Genomic DNA, 22,229 nt, shown 5'->3' with positions numbered 1-22,229 from the left:
GAGTGGACCTGATATGATTCTGTCATGGAGAAATCTGCTTAAAAATTAAGCCCAAGTGAAACCAACCTTTACATTGTTATTTGGATTTCCAGGTTGTTAAAATGTTTTACCCCTTTGGCAATTGTTATACAGTTTACATTTACAAAGATCTTAATACTCAGCCCCATTAATCTATCCAAATTGTTCAGGCAAATTCAAAGTTGACCAAGTGCATCTGATCTTATCTTTAATTATCAACAGTTATCTTTTAGTTTACAATAGTTGCTCAAATTTTACAACCTTTTGTATCTTCAGCAGATTAATTCTTGCAACATTAGTGCAGTATCAAACTGCCGCCACATAGCCATTAACTTCTTTACACAAGACATGAGACAAAGGGCATACAAATCATCAACCAAAGTGTTTTGCACTGGACCCTCAAAAGAACCAATGGTCCTCATCAGCCTTCCTAGTCAATGAATGATTATTATGTTATGGCACTGCCCATGGTTTTTTGAAATTCAAACTGTTTTCTTGTTCCTACATTCTTCTGCATAAAACCAACATATATGACCAGTCATGGTATACTAAATCAATCCTCCTACATTTGGAAGTAAACACATAAGTTGACAATGATTATGGGGGTGATTTTCAACAGTTGAAAGTTGATGGGGCACTTTGGCCACCTCACTGACATCCCAGGCCTGTCGGATTTGAACTAGGAATTGAGCAGTCTAACCAGTGGTCCTTAAAGGGACCGCTGATGGCCGTTTAAGAGGCCCAAAACTTATTTGTTCCTCCAGGCCCCACAAAAATACTAGACTGCTATTGACCTATACTTGACCTCCCACCCACCCCTCCTCCCACCCCGCACCCCGAGATCGGCTCCCCGTTCCTCTCCCTCCTCCCCACCCCCCACCAAGCCTGACCTGCTGCCTGGCTCAGCGTGGGAGCCGACTGATTTCCCGCCCTCCTACAACTGTTGAGCTGCAGCGGAGTATCTGTTTGGCACTGACAGCTCACCAGCAGCATTCAAATGAGGCCTGTACCTGAAAATGGTTCAGGCCTCCCAACACCAGGTTAGGGTGGGTGGCGCAGCTGATCAACTGACTTTGTGCTCGTTTCAGACGACAGTCGAAAGGTGTCCCCTTTAAGAATTGATTAAAACTATGCTACTTCGCTCACAAAACACTGTCATAAAAGAAAATTATAGTCCTGACAAGAAGGAATATAAACATTACTCAACCAGGTACTCTATAAATGGTATGTTCCACTTACAATTGTACTTTAATGTCATCTTTCTGATCATTTCAGCATTTGTACAATATGACTGTAGAGGACGTAAAATGAAGAAACAAAATTTTGATACTCGTTTCATATACACTATTTTAACTACAAATACACCTGCTGGTGTAGCAAGGCTTTCCTTTTCATTTATATGTCAGCAACTAGACCACCTTCTTATTTTTACCTCTTCATAGTCTTGTGTTGTAAACTGCTGTAGTGCTGGATAAAGAGGTTTGCCTGGATTCATAGCTTCACTCAGTATATGCTGTATTAGATGCACAGGAGAATGGTAGTTGGAAGATTCACTGCAGTAAATCAACAGACCAAAGCCATCAGCTAGGTTAGCTGGAACTGAGCTAATGTCCTAAGTTACAGAAACAAAAAAATAAGTCAACAAATTTTTAAACAAGGAAAAATGTATTAAATACTAGCTGGAGTGCCCGGCGGTGCCGGTGCAAAGTCTGCCCCTGTGCCTTGTTGATTGACATTGCGGGGAAGGAGAGAGAGAGAGAGAGGTAAGGAGAGAGAGAGAGAGAGAGGGAAGGAGAGAGAGAGAGGGAAGGAGAGAGAGACAGAGAGAGGGAAGGAGAGAGACAGAGAGAGGGAAGGAGAGAGAGACAGAGAGAGAGAGGGAAGGAGAGAGAGACAGAGAGAGAAAGGGAAGGAGAGAGAGACAGAGAGAGGGAAGGAGAGAGAGAGACAGAGAGGGAAGGAGAGAGAGAGAGGGAAGGCGGGAGAGAGAGAGAGAGAGAGAGGAGAGAGAGGGAAGAAGATAGAGAAGAGAGGAAGAGGCCCGGCCCGAGTCACCCCAGCTGAGCTCGCGCTGCGGCGCGCCGCCCCAGAGATCCCATGGGCGGCGTAGCGCCTGAGGCCCAGCCCGAGTGACCTGAACTGAGCTCCCGCTCCGGCCCGCCGCCCAACGTGAACAACACACACCCTCCTCACCTGTAAATTAGTCCTACCCAGGCTACTCCAAAAGCGGCCACAGTGCCCCGGGCCTCCGACCCGAAGAGCTCGGCAGTGACATCCTGCAGAGCGGAGAGGCCGGGGTGACAGGAGAGAGGGGAGAAAGCGGAGAGAAGGAAGAGGAGGAGGGTAAGGGTGCGACTGGGGCCCATGGTTGGACAGAGGCAGAGTTAGCAACACGCCTAAACTAACAATGGCCGCAGCTTGCTTTTCCCGTTGCCGCACTAACGGCAGTTTGAAGGATTAGGCCCCGCCCACACACGCCATGAAACGCCCCCCGTGACGCAGCATGCTCCCCCCGTAGGATTGGTCAACCTTCATGTCACTCAATGCTAATGAGCGGATTCCCCCGTATGATTGGCCAACCGCTAATGAGCGGATTTTTGAACGTTTTTTGTATACTGTCCGAACAATTTTTGTCTGACCAAAAAGTAAATATGCCTATCACACTCCCCTAATCATAACCTTTCTTTTGATATAACATATGTGTAGGTACGCTCTATAACTTTTGAGTGAAGCCCGGACATACAGACAGACAGACAGACACCATGATCCTTTTATATATAGATAGATAATTGGGTGTTTTTTTTGTGTCTATATCACCCATTTGCATTTCAAAATGGGGTGGTAGCAGGACCAAAATAGCACACTTGGTTGAAGTGCCAACTTACCACTTGGTCCTGCCCATTCTAGTTATTAGGTCGGCCTCAATCCAGGTGGCTGGTACACCACATGGCTGCCTCATGAATATATGTTTATTGAGGTCAGATGATGTAGTTATGATCCCCAACGCCTGCTGGATTACTGTCAATCCCTATACCTGCCCCTGCCCACCAAACATGGTGGTAGAAGTAGGGATCCGGCCATTTTGTGCATTCACTAAAGGGAGTTAGGGCTGCCGGTAGGACACACTCTTACATATCAGCTGCTTGTGGGTTTTGAGGCTTAAAAGGTTCCACATTTAATGGGCTGAATTTTAATGGGGAAGGTGGGTTGGGGGCGGGGGGCTCCGAGGTGGGCGGGAAACCCGGGATTACGGGTTTCCCGCAGGCCCTGCCAACTTTAACGGCAGGGCCTGATTTGCATGCGAGGCCTCTGTTTCCCAATTGCAGCCAGTCAGATTGTGGGCGGGTAGGCCTGCGGCATCAGGCCACACAGAGGAGGGAGGGAGGGATCCCATGGGGGTCGGGATCGGTCGGAGCAGTGGGGGTGGGGGACGGACTGACCGGGATCGCAGGGTGAAGCAGCAAGCGGGGGGTGAGGGGGGGTGATCGGACTCACCAGGATCGTTGGCCAGAGCAACGGGGGGGAGGGGGGTGCTGGGTCGGACTTAGCATGATCGTGGGCTGGGAGGAACACTGGGGGAGGACTCAGCTGACGATCGTGGGTCGGGAGGAGAATGGTGGGGGGACTCATCCGATGATCTGGGCTGGGAGGAGCACGGGTGTGGGGGGGGTCGGTACGCCGAAGATCGATAGGCCGCAAGGTGGTCAGAGGAGCGGGGGAGGGGTGGAGAACTCAGCTGACGATCGTGGGCCGGGAGGAGCACAGGGTGTGGGGGCCTCGTGGAGGCATCAGAGGCGGTTGAATTGGTGGCTTGTGGGGGGAGTGATCGGAGGCCTGGTGTGGGGAGTTCGGGAAGGCGATCGGAGGCTTCGTGGGGGGGGGTCTCCGATCGTGGAGGGTGGATTAGGCAGGGACCCTGGATCCAGGAGGTAGGTGTAAAGGCACTTACCTCCTGGATGCAGCAGTCCTCGCCTTGCTGTAACTGCCGGGTTTTACGAGGTATGTAAAACCTGACCAGCTCGTTAAACACAAAATGTAGGTTAAAGAGGCTCCCAGCTTCATTGTAATATTTAAATTGACGTCCCACCTCCTGGTAGTGGGTTGGCTGCCCACCCCCGTCCCACCTCCGTTAAAACTGGATGGGGGCGGGTTGGGGCGGGATGGGGGCGGGTTGGGGGCGGGTTGAGGGCGGGTTGAGGTCAGGAATTCCAATTTTTAACACTTTAACTACTCCCAAACCCACTCCACTCCTAACCCACCAGTGTTTTTTAGGTTAAAATTCCCCACAATGTGTTTGCTCAAAACTGTACCTTCTCTCACTCCAGACACTTAAACTCCTCCCATTTAAGGTGCTGCTGCAGGCGCTTCAAAGTCAGTTGCCTGGTTTGATTTCCTACACTTTAGATCGGCAAACTGCCAATAGGGAGCATGTTTTGCGATGGCAGCTCACTGAATTAATGTAAATGAGGCCCAGCCACAGAAATTAGGACATGGGCCCCATGATGACTCCTTTTGGCAGGTGTGTAGCGCCCCTTACCCACCCAATATGCATTCAAACTGAAAACCACCCCCATATCTCTTTTTTCAAACAACAGTGTGACACGAACCCAAGATCCCGGTTGAGGCCGTCCTCATGAGTGCGGAACTTGGCTATCACGCTACATGTAACTCCACCTGACGTAGGGTCATCCAGACTCGAGTCATCATTGGCTTGTTCTCTCTACACAGATGCGGCTGGACCTGCTGTGATTTCCAGCAAAAAAAATTTTTTTTGTCTGTTTTCTGTTTTTCATACAGACCCCAGCATCTGCAACATTTGACCCCCTGTGACCCCACCTCATTGTTCTTTGATGTAATGTTTTCCTGACTGACCTGTTTGGACACCATTCACACCTTTGATTGCCGTGATTAGCTCTCTGCTGAGGTGTGATAAATGGCAGTTAGAAAGATTACCTGTAATCATCTGGCATTATTCTCTGACTATATAAGCTGTGTCTATAGGCATCTCTCCACTTCACCTGACGAAGGAGCAGCGCTCCGAAAGCTTGTGATTTCAAATAAAGCTGTTGGACTATAACCTGGTGTTGTGTGACTTCTTACATTTCTGTTACCATGCTAAGACTTTGAGAAGGACCAACATGCTTGGATAATATGAGCTGATTAGTGAGATCAACATGGATTTGTGAAGGGTCTGACTAGTTGATTTTTTTGATGAGTTGACTAACATGGTGGATAAGGGAATGTCTATGGATGTTTTGTCATTACTGTTCGTCTCCTACCTCCCAACCAATTTCATTCACCAAACCCATGCCATAAGGTTACCTCCAATTCTGTGCGCTTTCATTTTTGCTAATAATCTCTTGTGTGGAAGCTTATCAAATACACTCCTGCTCCTCCTGGCCCCACAAGGAGGGTAAAACATTTTTAAAAACTTAATTTCTCAGCCTCTTTGGGCTGCAATTCTCTATGTTGCTGGGTTGTCCAGCAGGATACTCACTGCTGCTTCCCACTCTGGCCACCTAGTAAAAATTGCAGTCTGGTCCTGATGGCGTCATCGGGACCTGAGTAACACATGTGAAAAGGAACCTAGTAGCTTTGGGTGGGTGTCTTTGCCACCTGCTCAGGAGAGTAGGTGAAAATTGGAACCTGTCAGCTCCCAACAGCTCCAGGGCGGGTAAGTAATTTGTGTTATTTTAACTGCCTACTCTCTGGTTTCCACCAGACAGGTAGGCTTAAAATTGCCCCATAGGTCTCTAACATGAGAGTTCAACACTTTATTGCCAAATTTATTTTTTTTACAATTGTTTTCTTTGGAACAGAGGAGGCTGAGGGGAGACTTGATTGAGTTGTATAAAATTATGAGGGGCCTAGATAGAGGGGATAGCAAGAATATATTTCCCCGAGCCGAGCGGTCAATAACCAGGGGGCATAGATTTAAAGTAGTTGGTAGAAGGATTAGAGGGGAGTTGAGGGAAAAAAATTTCACCCAGAGGGTGGTGGGGGTCTGAAACTCACTGCCTGAAAGGGTGGTAGAGGCAGAGACCCTCATCACATTTAAAAAGTACTTGGATATGCATTTGAAGTGCCATAGCCTACAAGGCTACGGACCAAGAGCTGGGAAGTGGGATTAGGCTGGATAGCTCTTTTCTGGCCATCACAGGCATGATGGGTCAAATGGCCTCCTTCTGTGCTGTAAATTTCTATGATTTAAATTCTCAAAAAAGAAACAAGAAGCTAAACAAAGAAAATTGCTGTATTTGAAAACCTTTGCCAAATGGTAACTGTTAATACTGATATTGACTATATTTAGGCTTTGTATCTAAGTATTGGTATTTGGATTTTTAGGAGGACATAATAGTTTACCATTTCTAATTTTTCTCAATTTTTAATCAAGGATTTCTGAAAAAGATTCACTGGCAATAGGTACATGTAAAATTACCTACTTAGCCACCACTGCAAGAGCAATTTAAGGAAGAGACAGAATGGCAACATGAGAAGGGAAAGTTATTGGGCTAAAAGTTACCAGCAAAATTTTGTGAAAACACGGCAGCTGCCGCTCTTTCACCAGCTAGTGGCAGGTCCTGTGGCTCCTGCCATTTTCCGAGGGTCGGCAGAGCTGCTGGTAAAATCGATGGCCGTGGAAATTTAAATTAGGGAGAGAGTGACGTCAGTCAGCGTGCAATGCTGACTTAATGCCACCTCGGCGAACTTGGACCTTAGTGCTGAGTTCAGCGCTGGGTCCAAAGCATGCCATGAAAACCCAGCATTCAGTAGACTCACAGAGGTGCTGTCAGTGCCTCTTAAAGGGACACACACATCTTTCAGGTAAGTTTGCATATAAGCTTTTGGGCTGGATTTTTAAAAATGTTATTGAAGTAGTGACTTGCTACAATACATGTTAAAGGTTTTTTAAGTGTGCAGGGAGTGCTGCTGGACAGTTTTAAGGCCTCGGATGGTAAAGGAAGACCTCTGAGAAGACAGAAAATGCTACAAATACTCATCACATCAGGCAACATCCGTGGAGAGAGAAACAGAGTTCACATCTCAGGTCGAGATCCTGCCTGACCTGTTGAATATTTCCAGCATTTTCTGCTTTTATTTCAGATTTATAGAATCTACTCGCAGAGAGAAGAGGAAGATGCAGAAGAGGATGATGCAGAAGAGGAAGAAGCCAAAGAAGAGGAAGCAGAAGGAAGGATGCGACCCAGACAGCCCCTTTCTGGCTGGGATAACCAGGATGGAATGATCTGCCTGCGGTACCAGTGACCACATCCCCAATTTCCCTTTCAAAATTTGTCTCACAACTTACCTTCCCTCTGTTACTGACCATCACAGCGTCCTCTTGGCCTCAATGCTGAAATAAAAGCCAACACAAAGCAAACTTTCCAATCCAATTGTATACATATAACCATCCAATATGACATTAAGAAATCAACTCATCACCCTTATGCATTTCCTTACTGACTGTCTTGTGTGTGCCTTTGCCTATCCTAGTGATGTCACGCAGTGCTACCCCAGTGGCTGCAGCATGGCTGGTGAAAGGCTGATGACTTTCAGTGGGGGACACTGCAAATAGCCTTGCTGGTCGACCTTGAGGAGCTGGTGGCTGGGAGTGTGAAATTGAGTGACGGTGTTTCTTCTTGTTGTTCTTCTTTACTCTCCTCTTCCTCGTCTTGGTCAACCACTGGCTGAGCAGGCTGTATTTCTTGGGTGTGTGAAATAAAGAAGGCACAAGGTTGGAGTTGTGATGAGGGGAGGGCAGGAAAGAAAGAGGTGCATGCGAGAAGGAGTATAATGTATGAGGATACCAGCATCTTGTATCTTTTCAGCCCCGCCACTGGCCAAGGGCTCAGCCATGCCCCTACCAAGAATGGCCAGCACCATCCCCTCTAAGGGGGTGAGGTGAAGCTAGGAATGGGAGGTGTGCCTCATGATTGGTACAGCTTGTTGGTAGGTGATTTGCGGTGGGGGGTGGGAGTCGTCCATTGAGAAGTGTGTGAGGCTAGTAATGCAGTTGGTAGGAGATGGCTTTTGAAAATGCAATCACTGGCCTTGACCAGTGGTCTGAGGTCCTGAAGCTTCTTTGGGCATTGGAGCCAGGGCCTGGTGGTAGGGGCGACACTGCTGGCAGTGACGGCCTTGGTGATCTGGTCCCACATCGTCCTTTCTGGAGGGCCTCCCAGCCCCTGTGGGTAGAGGACCTCTCTTGCAGTCTTGACTCTCTGCACAAAGCTGGAGTGCTGCGTGTGAGACCCTGGGTGCCCTTTCCCTGGCTTGCTAAGCCATTTGTGTTAGTGCTGGAGCACTATTCCCATTTTTTGAGGTGTGGAAGGGAATTCAGCTTTAAGAGCTGAAGACTACCATTTGGGAATTTTTTTTCAAATGTTAATTTAAAAGGCAGTAGAGCTGAAAACTGCAATTTTTTACTTCATTTTTATTTTTTATCAGTTCAGAAGGCTTTGTCCTTTTAAGCAAATGACACGGCAATACTCTTTTAATATCCCACAATGCCTAGCAAAATCATAGCATCGCTTTCAGAGGCTGTTGGAAGATGCAACGCTGCTTCTGGATGCCACATTCAGGACTGATGCTGGACTAACACCACCAGGACGGCATTACATGGTCAGTTTAGCGCCGGGTTAATAATTTTCAGTCCCCAGCGCCAATCTTTCACTCCTACCGGTGCCACCAATTTCGGAGACAGTCAAACCATGGCCGCGGTGGCACCGGCAACTTTCATGTTGCAGTTGAATTTCTAGGCCATTGAACTAGTTGACACGATGCATTCTTAAAATGATGTGGCACAAAACACTTCCCAGATTACTATACCCGTGTGATATGGGGGAGATCTTGATTTAATTTATTTAATTGAAACACCCTGGCCTAGAAATTGGAAGAGGTAATGCTGGCTGTTAAGTCCTATTTTGGGGGGAAAAAAGGCAGTTGCCTCACTTCTGCTCATTGCCGGCGGGTCCCGCAGTGGCCGCCATTTTTGGCAGGTTGGCAGCACTGCTGTTGCCTGCGCTCGCTGAAAGTATTGTAATTAGTATGTAATTAGTAGGAGCATGACGTCAATTGGTGTGCAATGCCGAATTGACAACCGCTCATCCATTTTGGAGATAGCTGCTCCTGTTACAGCCCTCTCCAAAGCACGCCTGTACGTGCAGCCGCTGACAGTGCTTCACCACCGTACATAGCAATTCCCCAAGGATACTTCAAGTGACAAATTGAAGACAGCCAGGAAGTAAAGATAGAATTATCTCCATGTAGCTAATGTAGTGTTTATATTAATTGCAAGCCTAGGTCTTGATAGCTAAACCTAGAGATTTGTAGGTAAAGTGTTAAGTCTGTGTGTTCTAGTTGTATTTAAGATTAATTACTGACACAGACTACAAGAATAACATTTCAACAGGTCTTTACTAGTTGGAGGTCAGGGCTATACTAACAGCAATATCACTACACAGTACTTATATACCGGTGGTCACCACCGGTATTACGTATACAGCAGCCAGAGAAAGTAGTACATCTCTTAAGGTGGAACAGGCTTAAGTTCTCTTAAGGTGGAACAGGTTACATACACCACAATCCTCCCTTTTTAGCTTAACAGTCATATCCCCATTTAACATAACATAATAACATATATACATATATAACTTCAGGTATAAACAGTTCAAAGGTTCAGTCTCTCAGGAGGCCTTCTGATTCGGGTTGGATAACGCCTTTCAGTGGTCTCTGATTCTTGTTGCTGAGGTGACTCCTCTAGTTGGTTTCCTATGTATTGGACGTCATCATCAGGTACATTCCCTGCCGAGGTAGATGCTTCAGGTTCATTAACGTCTTCCACAGTTGTCTCTGTCGCAACCATGGGTTCGACCCTTGCTCTCGATTCTACCAGTTGATCTGCATGACGCCTTATCACATTGTTACCAATATCTACTGTGTACATCAGAGGTCCTTGTCTGGCCCGAATTGTTCCGGACTGCTATTTTTCGTTTCCATAGTCCCTTGCCAACACTGGTTGTCCTACGTCGAAACTTCGAGTGGTCTTGTTATTAATATGCCGGAACTGTTTGTTTTCCACTTCCCTCCGCACATTTGGTTTTAACAAGTCCAACCTGTTATAAAACATCATGGCAGGACTTTGGTTAGTTACTGCATGAGCGGCGTTTCGATATGCCATTAGGAAATTGTCCACCTTGTATTGTAGCGGAATCTGATCATCGTTCATGGCCTTTATTGCCTTTTTGAATGTTTGGACAAATCTCTCGGCCAACCCGTTTGTCGCCGGATGATATGGGGCAGAGGTATAATGTTTCACCCCATTCTTCTTTAAGAATTTTTGGAATTCTTCCGACACGAACTGTGGTCCGTTGTCCGAACATATCTGTTCTGGCAATTCGTTCCTTGCGAATATTGTTCTCAACACCGCAATTGTCTTTTCTGAAGTAATGGTATTCATCTTGATCACTTCTGGCCATTTGGAATGTGCGTCCACCGCAATTAGGAACATGGAGTCCATGAATGGACCAGCAAAGTCAATATGTACACGTTGCCATGGGGCTGAAGGCCATTCCCATGGGTGTAGCGGTGCAGTCAGAGGTGCATTTTGCACTTTTTGGCACCCAGCGCAGCTTTTCGTCAACTCCTCTATCTGTTGGTCAATACCCAGCCACCATACATAAGCCCTAGCAAGACTTTTCATCTTAACTCCCCCCAGGTGATCTTCATGCAGTTCCTTTAGAACTCTTTCCCTTAACTTGGGAGGAATAATCACTCTTGTCCCGTACATCAAAGTACCATGGCAGACGGACAGCTGGTCTCGCCTTGCCGAGAATGCCGGTAACAGAGGATCACCATGTGTTGGCCATCCCTTCACTGTCACCTCGTAGACTCGGGACAGTGTCGGGTCGTTCCTGGTTTCTCTTTCAATACTTGCATTGGTGACTGGTAAACACTCGATGATGGTCGAATGAAATAACTCAACAGGGTCAACTTTCGTCGTCTCTTCTTCTTCAGGTAGTGGCAGGCGCGACAGCCCATCAGCATTGCCATGCTGCTTTGTACCTTTGAATTCTATTTGATATTGATGTGCCCCTAGGAAAAGGGACCATCTCTGGAGTCTCTGTGCTGTCATCACCGAAACACCCTTCTTAGGGTTAAAAATGGATACCAACGGCTGATGGTCTGTCAGAAGTGTGAATTTTTGGCCCTGCAGGTAATGATTAAACTTCTTCACTCCCCATACAAGGCTGAGAGCCTCCCTATCGATCTGCGCATAGTTGTGCTCAGCGGAGGTCAATGATCTGGATGCAAATGCGACTGGCCTTTCCGTGCCATTTGGCAACTTGTGTGAGAGTACTGCCCCAATACCATATGGAGAAGCATCACAAGCCAACCGAATAGGCAGTGTCGGGTTGAAGTGAGCCAACACTTCCTCTGAGGTGATCAATTCTTTGCTTTTGCGAAATGCCTTCTTACAGTTTTCGCTCCATTCCCATGGTACCCCCTTCTGTAAAAGAGCGTTCAGCGGGTGCAGTACCGTGGATAGATTCGGTAGAAACTTATGGTAATAGTTAATCAATCCTAGAAACGACCTCAACTGAGAGACATTATCCGGAGCGGGAGCCTTTACAACTGCCTCTATCTTGTCAGGAGACTTATGAAGCCCCTCCCGGTCAATGACATGACCACAGTATGAGATCCGCTTCTGAAAGAACTCACATTTCTGCCGATTAACTCGAAGTCCATACTCTTTCAGTCTGTTGAGCACCAGTTCCAAGTTTGCAAGGTGTTCTTCATCGCCATCTCCTGTAATCAGAATATCGTCCAGGTAACATTGTGTGCCTGGAATTCCCTGTAATACCTGCTCCATGGCCCTCTGCCAAATTGCTGGAGCCGATGCCACTCCAAAAACCAGCCTATTATACCGGTACAAACCTCTATGCGTGTTGATCGTGAGGTACTGGCGTGACTCTTCTTCAACCTCCATCTGCAAGTACGCCTGTGCCAGGTCTATCTTGGTGAAGTGTTTCCCGCCAGACAACGAAGCAAAAATATCCTCAATCCACGGAAGCGGATACTGCACCGTGTGAAGCACCGGATTAACGGTGATCTTGAAGTCTCCACAGATGCGAACCTTCCCTGGTTCTCCTGGCTTGTTGCTCGAAGGACGTTTCATAACGGGAACAATGGGCGTAGCCCACTCACTCCAATCTACCTTAGACAGTACACCTGAATGTTCTAGCGCTTCCAGTTCCGCTTCTACAGCAGGTCGTATTGCATAGGGTACCGGTCTGGCTTTGAAAAATTTTGGGTGTGCATGTTCATCAATCTTGATGTTTGCCGTAATTCCTCTCAGTGTTCCCAGTCCCTGCTGGAACACCTCTTTAGCATCATCCAATATTCTGGACAATCGTTTAGGTTTGACATCTGTTTCCCCGGAATCTACCATTAGTGCCTTTAAGGAGTGCCAGTCCATATTCATTTTTCTAATCCACTCCCGTCCCAGTAGTGGTGGACCTCCTTCAGGTAGCACATATAAGTCCATTACTTGGCTTTCTTTGCCCTTGTGGACCACTTTTACCTCTATCTTTCCGATGGGATACACTCTTTGCCCCGTTTATGTTTTCAATATAATCTCCGTATCCCGTAGGGGAATATGTTGGAATAACCTTTTGTAATCTTTCTTATTCATGACCGTCAATGCCGATCCAGTGTCTAATTCCATCTTTACTTGGACTCCTGCTATCTGAAGAGTGACCCAAATTGTCTGGAGATCTGCATCCTTACCAACGTTGTGTACTCTTAAGCTACCCAGTTCATTACTGCTGGCGTCTGAATCTGACTTCTGTTCATTCGAACTGTTCTTTGTCACCTTGTGTACCTTTACGTATTTTCCTTGCGGTGACTTTTTGTTGCTGGTCTTCTTTCCTGACCGGCACACTTTAGCTATGTGGCCAAGCCTGCCACATGTTCTGCATTCTTGGTTTTTAAACCAACACTGGTTCTGATCGTGCGTTGTCTTTCCACAACGATAACATTTTACTGTACTCAAAACCAATTGATTTGTACTGAGTTCCGGTGACCGTAGCTGCATTACTGCCGTGCCTCTTGCTGCGGCTTCGTGTGATGCTGCCATAGTGGCCGCTATCTCAAGCGTCAGCTCATTCTCCTCGAGCAGTCGCTTTTGTGTATCTTCTTTTAATAATCCACACACAAATTTATCTCTTAGCGCATCTGTTAGTCCCGTTCCAAACTGACAGTACTTTGCTAGCTTACGCAATTCCATTAAATATTCAGCATTGCTTTCATCTATCAGCTGCTTTCTGCTGTAAAATTTAAATTGTTCCACTAGCATCAGCGGCGTGGGGTTTAGATGATTTCTCAGGACAGTAACAATCTCCTCGAACGTCTTCTCCGCCGGTTCATCTGGTGATAAAAGGTGTTTCAATTGCCCGTATGTCTTCGCACCCATTAAGTTTAATAAAGTTAGTGCTTTCTCATCATCTGGGATTTTATTTGCTTTACAATAATTTTGTATGCATTCTACATACGTGGCCCAATCTTCGATGTCGCTATCAAAGGTATTAATGTTCCCATGTTTAGGCATCGTTGCAATTTTTTTTTTTTTTTAGTGATTTCCCTTTTTCCAAGATGGCGGCTTCCCGCTCTTGTCTTCGTCCTCCGCCTACAAAATGGCGGTTTCCCGCGCTTGGCGGTCTTTCCCGCGCTCGCCTTCTTCACCCGCTGGCTGCAATGGCGTTTGGCGTGCCGCTGCTGCTCCCCTTTCCCAGCGGTTAGTAACTCCCCCGACGCTGTCTCCGCTTCACCGTGGCTCCCTCGGGCATTCGCGCTTCCCCGATGTCGCGCCTCGCAGCCCATCTTGCAGCCCGGTTATTAGCACCGGCTGCATTCGCCTTCACCGCGGCTCTTGCGCCTTCAGTCGCCCCAGACGCTGCGCCTTTTTGGCCCGAATGCGGCCCGGCCCTTATCACCAGCCGCGATCGATGTCCCCGCGCTGCGCCTTTCGGCCCGAATGCGGCCCGGCCCTTATCTCCGGTCGCGATCGATCTCACCGCCTTTATTCCTCCGTCTTCCCTCCCCGTCTGTACAGCCAACGCGGCCGACTTTCTGCTCGCGTCGCTGACCAGCTTACCCACCACCGAGGTAGAAGGAAGATAGCTGACTGCCGCTGATGGAGGCTTCGAGTTCAGGATATCTTCTGCACTCCGGGTTCTCGATGCCTGCCGCGCGACGTGTCTTCCAGCAGGGTGATGAGGGTGGATGCCTCTCTTCGACGCCCGTTCTGTGGACGAAGCCGCCGTGGATATAAACTGCCGCAGGGTAAGAATCGGACTCGTCGCCATGGTTAAGTCTGTGTGTTCTAGTTGTATTTAAGATTAATTACTGACACAGACTACAAGAATAACGTTTCAACAGGTCTTTACTAGTTGGAGGTCAGGGCTATACTAACAGCAATATCACTACACAGTACTTATATACCGGTGGTCACCACCGGTATTACGTATACAGCAGCCAGAGAAAGTAGTACATCTCTTAAGGTGGAACAGGCTTAAGTTCTCTTAAGGTGGAACAGGTTACATACACCACATAAAGTATAATTTTTTTTTGGTGGTTTGCTTATTTGAAACTGTCCTGCCTGAGATTGTAATACTGAATCTGTAACAAATGGGAAGATACAGAATATTGCAGGTGATTACTTCTGAGTGACTAGAAGAGTAAGCTTGAGGTTTGGATTAGGAATCGCCTATGGATGTTCAGTGTTTCGATCTCTAAAATCTGAAGTGTGAATTCAAAGTCTTTAAGTTATCAGATACGAGTACTCTGTCCTCACCATAGAATAGTAAAAAGCCATCAGTTGTCAGACCCTCCTAAACCAGTGATTAAAGTGACCTCAGCATATCAATGAAATGAAGACTACAGTATAATGCTTTCAAAAACTACAAAGCACTGGATTTGATCGTTCCTGTCCTATATCTTTGTCTTCCTGCTTCATTAAATATTTAAACAAGCATTTCCTTTAGAATGAGATATGTGGGTAAAGTGATAGGGGAGAGTCCTTGAAAGCACTAAGTGGGCCATCTTGGCTTAATGTCAAAAAAAGAAGTGTTTCCTTTTAGCTGTGGCATCCGCAGGGAATGGTTTGTCTTTAAACAACACTGAATACTGCATGCCTTCTTTAGCGAATGCTGCATGCCTTCTTCAGCACGAGAGGTACAGACTGCAGTACAAACAAGATAATTAATTTGCCCTGTTTTACACCCACAACCTCCCCCCTTCTCCTCCAATCCCATAAAACCCTAAGTATGATCAAACTACAGACTTCCCCGGCGTAGCCAACAGACGTCCCAGAAATGCTTAAACAAGTTGCCAAACCTTTTTCCATCTGTAGAAATTTTGCGAGCTGGAGCCTGAGCTGATTTAAAAGATGACACACTTGCCTAGGTAGGTTCCAGAGCTTTGCTTGTGCCACTTTGATGTGCTTTAAACGACAAGAGCTTTCTCCACAAGAGCTGAATGCAATACTGTAACATTGATTGGTGAGCGGGTGGCAGGTAAATTGCTGTAATAAATACGGCAACTGTTCTGTACATGGCTTACAGGTTTTCCGTAAATACTAGCAGCAACAGACGTCACCTTTGACCTCCTGCTCAGCTTAGCACCGGAAAGAGCACGTTGCACCACAATTCTCCACTCCGCTGATGTAAATTAGCAGGCAGTACCAAAATACTGGTGCTGTCTGCGCACTCTCTGTGGGCGGCCGATAGCCATGGCCAGCGGTGTTACAGGCAGGTTTCTGGCCTACTTGAATTTCTAGGCTTCTGTGTTTATTATATTGGCTCAGTGCCACTAAAGCACAAGAGACGTTACATATTATATTTGACAAAGCTGTAAACCTTCTACTTTTTTATTAACTTAAGACAATGTTCCTCATAACATTAATAATCATGACTTGCTATCAAAGTTCAGTTGTTACTATTTCACGTTAATATAAACCACCAAAGGTCAAAAATGGGGATGTTCGATGATGACTGCACAGTGTTCAGCGCCATTCACAAATCCTCAGATAATGAAGCAGTCCATGCCCGCATGCAACAAGACCTGGACGACGTTCAGGCTTGAGCTGATAAGTGCCAGGAAACATTTGTGCCACAGAGGTGCCAGGCAATGACTCTCCAACAAGCAAGAGTCTAACCACTGCCCCTTGACATTCAACGGTATTACCATCGCCGAATTCCCCACCATCAACATCCTGGGGTCACCATCGACCAGAAACTTAACTGGACCAGCCACATAAATACTGTGGCAACAAGAGCAGGTCAGAGGCTAGATATTTTGTGGCACGTGTCTCACCTCCTGACTCCCCAAAGCTTTTCCACCATCTACAAGGCACAAGTAAGGAGTTTTCTGCCCTCGCAGCGCGTTCCTATGCAGAGCTAGACAAGTAGCTAACAACTTGATATCTTCCCATAAAAATCACAAGGCTTGACTTTTCTTGTAAAGCTTTACTGAAAGATTCTTATTGTAAAACTGAAATACAACACAGAAATGGAAGCACACATTAGTATACAAGCGCATAACTGATATGCATACACAAATTTAGGTACGCCTGAGCAACACAGTACATTTGGCATGTAAATTACCAAACACGTGGAAACACAGCTTACTGTGAATATACATTTAGCAAACTGGAAGGCATTCTCTTTAAATTAGCCCTGTACATAGTGCATCAAATACAGCTACTAGTTAACCAGCTAGACAGAGAGCGAGCACTTCACGGCTAGCTGTGTAAGTTTACTTACAGAGAAAAGTTACAAACTAAGCATTTTCTGCAACATACAGTGTACACTAATCATCTATAACATTCTCAAGTACTTACAGACAAATAATATCCAAGACTCAGGCGTGGGAACAATATACTTTCCAGAGCATGTGCCACTGTAGGTCTGTAGTTTACTTTACTGCACTTACTGTGCTTTACTGCACTTTATTGCGCTTTTACTGCAGTTGCTAGGTACCAAATAGCCACTAGGTGGCGGCACACAATGGGAATCGACCCAGCTTACTCAAACCCCTGAATTAACTGGAAAACTAACATAAATTGCTACAGAGAGACAGCACACTCCCCGCTTGGTACTATTCCATTGTATCACTACAGATACAAAATAAACCTAAAGAAAACGTCCTTTGGCTGCAAACATATTCAGAATCCATTCTCTAGGTTTCTTCAGAAAGGAGGACTACGATCTCTGAGACTGGCCTCAGAAACACTTTGACAGTACCCTCCTTGACAATCTTCACCTCCACCTTGCGGACCCTCTTGTCCCTGCTCGGCAGAGTTTTGACAACCAGTCCCACTGGCCATTCATTTCTGTGTGCTTGGCTGTCTTTCAGCAAGACAACATCTCTCACTTTGACATTTGACTTGTCTTCTGTCCATTTCCTACGGCTCTGTAGGGTGGACAAATACTCTCCTCTCCATCTCTTCCAAAAAGTGTCTGCAAGACACTGGGCTTGCTTCCACTGCTTCCTGTGCAGCTCAGCCATGTCAAAGTTTCCAGAGGGGGCTGAAATAGCACTCATCTTTTGAGTCAGGAGCATCGCTGGGGTGAGGACTGCAGGCATGTCTGGGTCGGTGGACACCGGCACCAGGGGTCTTGCATTCATGATCGCCATGACTTCAGCCATGAGAGTGCTTAAGACGTCGTGTGTGAGACGAGTCACCCGGTTGGAAACATACACATAAGACCTTCTTGTGGACTTGTGAATGTAACCAAGTACAATCTTGCTGTCCGTGAAGAACTTGACGGCACCCACATCGATGTCAATCTCATCTCTGATCAACTTGTACAGTTGAACAGCCAACACAGCTGCACAAAGCTCGAGACGTGGAATGGTGTGGGCAGGCCGAGGGGCCAACTTGGACTTCCCCATAACGAATCCCACATGGTATTTCCCATCAGTGTCAGCTGCTCTCAAGTAGGCCACAGCTCCTATTGCTACTGTGGAAGCGTCTGAGAAGATGCACAGCTCTCTTCTCTGTGTTGAAGACAGCGATCCTGGAATGTAGCACCTCTCTATGTGCAGGTCTTCGAGAGCCTTCAAGGACTCCTTCCATAGGTTCCATTTTGCTTCTTTTTCTGGGAGGAGTGGAGCATCCCACTCACTCTGATCCGATGAGAGTTCCCGTACTAATGCTTTTCCTTGCATTGTTATGGGAGCTACGAACCCCAAAGGGTCGTACAAACTGTTGACTGTGGACAGGACGCCTCTCCGTGTGAATGGCCTTTCTTCACGGGACACCAGGAATGTGAAGCTGTCTGTTTCCAGGTTCCAGGAGAGCCCCATGCTCCATTGAAGCGGGAGAGGATCCACTCCAAGGTGCAAATCCTTCAGATCCTTAGCACGGTCCTCTGCAGGGAAGGCTTCCATCACCTGTCCACTGTTCGATGCTACCTTGTGTAGTCTCAGGTTGGACTCTGCCAACATCGCTCTGGTTCTTGTCAGGAGATCTATTGCTTCTTCAGGTGTGGTAACCGAGGTAAGACCACCGTCAACATAGAACTGTCTCTCAACAAAATGCTTCGCATCGGAGCCATATTCTTGCTCACCTTTCTGAGCAGCTAGCCTCATGCAGTAGATAGCCACAGCAGGTGAAGGGCTGTTTCCAAACACGTGGACCTTCATCCTGTACTCCACCACATTCTTGTTGATGTCGTTGTCCTCATGCCACAGGTAGTGGAGATAGTCCCTGTGGTCTTCTCGGATGACGAAGCAATAAAACATTTGCTGCACATCTGCTGTCAGGGCTACAGGTTCTTTCCTGAACCGCAGAAGAACTCCCAACAAGGTGTTGTTCAAGTCTGGGCTGCTGAGGAGTACATCGTTCAGAGACACTCCTTTACATTCAGCACTTGAATCGAACACAACTCGTAACTGGTCTGGCTTTTGTGGGTGATACACACCGAATGTTGGCAGGTACCAATGTTCTTTACCTTCCTCCAGAGGTGGAGCAGGCTTGGCTTGGTCGTTGTCCAGCATCTTCTGCATGAACTCTATGTAATGGCCCTTCATTTCTAGCCTTTTCTCCAGTGTTCTCCTGAGTGAGCAGAGGCGCTTCATAGCTTGTTCCCTGTTACTCGGAAGACGGTGTCTGGGAGAGTGAAATGGTAAGGGTGCCACCCAGCTGTGTCCATCGTCCTGGTAAACCTCCTCATCCATGATGGTTAGGAAAGCTTTGTCGTCCATGGATAGTGCTGGCTTGTCATCATCCTTGGACCTTTCAAACACTGAGCATCCTAGGCTGTCTGTGCTCACAGTGAGGCCTGCCTCTTCCTCACAGGCAGAGGAGGTTGACCTATGATGCTGCGTCATGCCATCGTAGTCTTCCTTTACCTGTTTGGGCATGGGCTGAGAAAGGATGTGCGACCGTTGTGCAACACATTTGCTTTATAGACGTTGACACCCGCTGGTTTGTGGACTGTTCCCAGACAAACTCCACCCACGAGGACCCATCCCAGGTCAAGCCGCTGCGCATAAGGAGCATTGTGGGGCCCGTTGATTTGCTCACGCATCTTGTGCACCCTTAAGATGTCTCTTCCCAAGAGCAGGAGGATTGGAGCGTCCGGGTCCACAGCTGGAATCTTGTTGGCAACTGGCTGTAGGTGGGGCTGATGGCGTGCGACCTCTGGGGAGGGAATTTCCATCCTATCATCTGGCATCATGTCACACTCAATTAAGGTGGGGAGGGGAAGCTGTAGTTTCCCATCCATGGACTCGATCATGAAGTTCCCAACTCTCCTACCCGTAGTCTCTGTTGTCCCTGAACAGGTTTTTAGCGTGTACGGAGCTGCGCTGGCCTTGACTTCAAAGAGATTGAAGAATTCTGTCTTCGCTAGAGACTTGTTACTTTGCTCATCAAGCACTGCGTACATTTTGATTGCCTTCTCCTTTCTCCCTGCAGGATATGCTTTAACCAAGCAGATTTTGGAGCATGAGCGTGGGCTGCTTGCATTTCCACAAACCTCTGTACACTTGGAGGTGACTGAAGAAGATGTGCTTTCGCTTTGCTCCCCGCTATCCTCTTTGTCAACCGCAGCACTCTCGGTGGTTGAAGGAGGAGGACCTGGATGCAGGGCTGTGATGTGTTTTTCACTGTTGCACTCAAAGCACTTGATTGTCGCCTTGCAGTCTTTCGCCATGTGCACAGTCGACCCACAACACCTGAAGCAGATGCGATTCTCTTTCAGGTATGATTTGTGCTCATCAATAGGCTTGTCTCTAAAGCTTCGACACTTTTTGAGTGGGTGAGGCTTCTTGTGTATTGGACACTGACGATCTGGGTCATCCACTTTATTCCCAGCAGAACTGGATTGGTTGACTGAGGGTTCGGCTGGAACATCTGTTTTGTGCATGCTCATAGAGGCTTTGCTGCTGTACTTTGTGGGCTTCTCTGTTCTCGAAGGAGCGTAACTGCTGGAGGTGGAGAAAGTGAAACTTGGATCATTCCTCACCTTTGCCTGTTGTTGGACGAACCTGGAGAAGAGAGAGAAGGGGGGAAATGCCACTCCATTGTCCTCCTTGTACTTGGATCCCTTAGCTATCCATTTCTCTTGAAGGTTGTAGGGGAGCTTTTCCACTATTGGGTTTACCCCACGAGCTGTATCCAAATACGAGAGGCCGGTCAGGTAACCTTCTCCCTTGGCACACTCCAGTTCGAGGAGAATGTCGCCCAGTTCTCGGAGCTCGACATTATCTTTGTTGGTTAGCTTTGGAAAGTCCTCAATCTTCTTGAGCAGTGGGTGTTCAATGACTTCTGGTGTCCCATAACAGTCTTCGAGACGTTGCCAAACCAGGTTGAGGCCTGCTGTGGGATTGCGGACGTGCGCTGAGCGAATTCTCTTCGCCTGTTCTGACGACTCAGCTCCGAGCCACTTTGTCATCAGATCCAGTTCTTCTCTGGCTGACAGATTCAAGTCCTTGGTGGTACTCAGGAAGGACGCTTTCCATGACCAATAATTTTCAGGACGATCATCAAATTCTAGAAGGCCTGAACTTAACAATTCTCGGCGGATAAGGTACCTAGCAAGGTCTTGTGCACCTTGTGGCTCGGGTGAGGACTGCTTGGCTGGATTGGCCGAGTGCTGTGGAGGCCTCTGCAGGTAAGTCTTACTTGTTTCTTCTCCTTTAAGCTCAGTGTCTCCAAAAACAGGCTGTTTGCTACTGTGGTGAGTAGCTGGTTCTGCGTCAAGATACCTGGATGTTTCCTTGAAGAACAATTTGGAGTGTTGTTGGACATACTCACTTGTACGTTGCACTGGACTGAGGGGCTGTTCTAGAACATATGCTTCATGGCTGGGCTCCCCGCCTTCGTTCTCCTCACCTTCTTCATAAGCTGCAGCTTCAGCTTCAGCGGCAGCGGCAGCTCTCTGGCTTTGGAGAATGTGGAGACTGGCGTCGAGGTCAGCTCTCTGCTTCATCGCACTAGCGTCGAGGTCAGCTCTCTGCTTCATCACACTAGTGTCGAGGTCAGCTATCTGCTTCATCACACTAGCTTCGTTTTCAGCGAAGGACAATTGAGCCTGGGCAGCTTTTGCCTTGGCACGTGCTTTGGTGGCTGCAGAAGCTGTCGATGACGACGGTCTGCTGGACCGCCGAGATGATCTAGAGGATGCTTTAGAGGACTGTGACTTGGCATCATTTGCTCGGAGAGGCTCATGCTTCTCGATTGGCTGGTCAACGTCCTCTATGGTATATTGTCTTCCTGAGCGTAGACTCATGGTAGCTGAGTGGTATCTTCTTGTGCTTGAGCCTGCTGTGCTGTTGTCTTTTTACTTTTCTGCCCTCGCAGCGCGTTCCTATGCAGAGCTAGACAGGTAGCTAACAACTTGATATCTTCCCATAAAAATCACAAGGTTTGACTTTTCTTGTAAAGCTTTACTGAAAGATTCTTATTGTAAAACTGAAATACAACACAGAAATGGAAGCACACATTAATATACAAGCGCATAACTGATATGCATACACAAATTTAGGTACGCCTGAGCAACACAGTACATTTGGCATGTAAATTACCAAACACGTGGAAACACAGCTTACTGTGAATATACATTTAGCAAACTGGAAGGCATTCTCTTTAAATTAGCCCTGTACATAGTGCATCAAAATATAGCTACTAGTTAACCAGCTAG

General features: G+C 47.2%; 1 protein-coding gene across 1 annotated transcript in view; it reads right to left on the bottom strand.

The window, feature by feature from the left end:
- mcmdc2 (minichromosome maintenance domain containing 2) overlaps nt 1-22,229 on the bottom strand; it is a 125,853-nt gene that overhangs the window by 4,254 nt on the left and 99,370 nt on the right. The window contains exon 11 of the mRNA XM_085993093.1: nt 1,451-1,630. Within this exon, the coding sequence (XP_085849219.1) occupies nt 1,451-1,630 (180 nt within the window). The remainder of the gene's footprint in view (nt 1-1,450; nt 1,631-22,229) is intronic.

The sequence above is a fragment of the Somniosus microcephalus genome, chromosome 7 (assembly GCF_052327205.1).
Source record: "Somniosus microcephalus isolate GS21.2 chromosome 7, FLI_Smic_1.0, whole genome shotgun sequence".
Classification (NCBI taxonomy): Eukaryota; Metazoa; Chordata; class Chondrichthyes; order Squaliformes; family Somniosidae; genus Somniosus; species Somniosus microcephalus.
The sequence above is the reverse complement of the archived record's forward strand: the minus strand, read 5'-3'. Positions and strand labels throughout refer to the sequence as shown.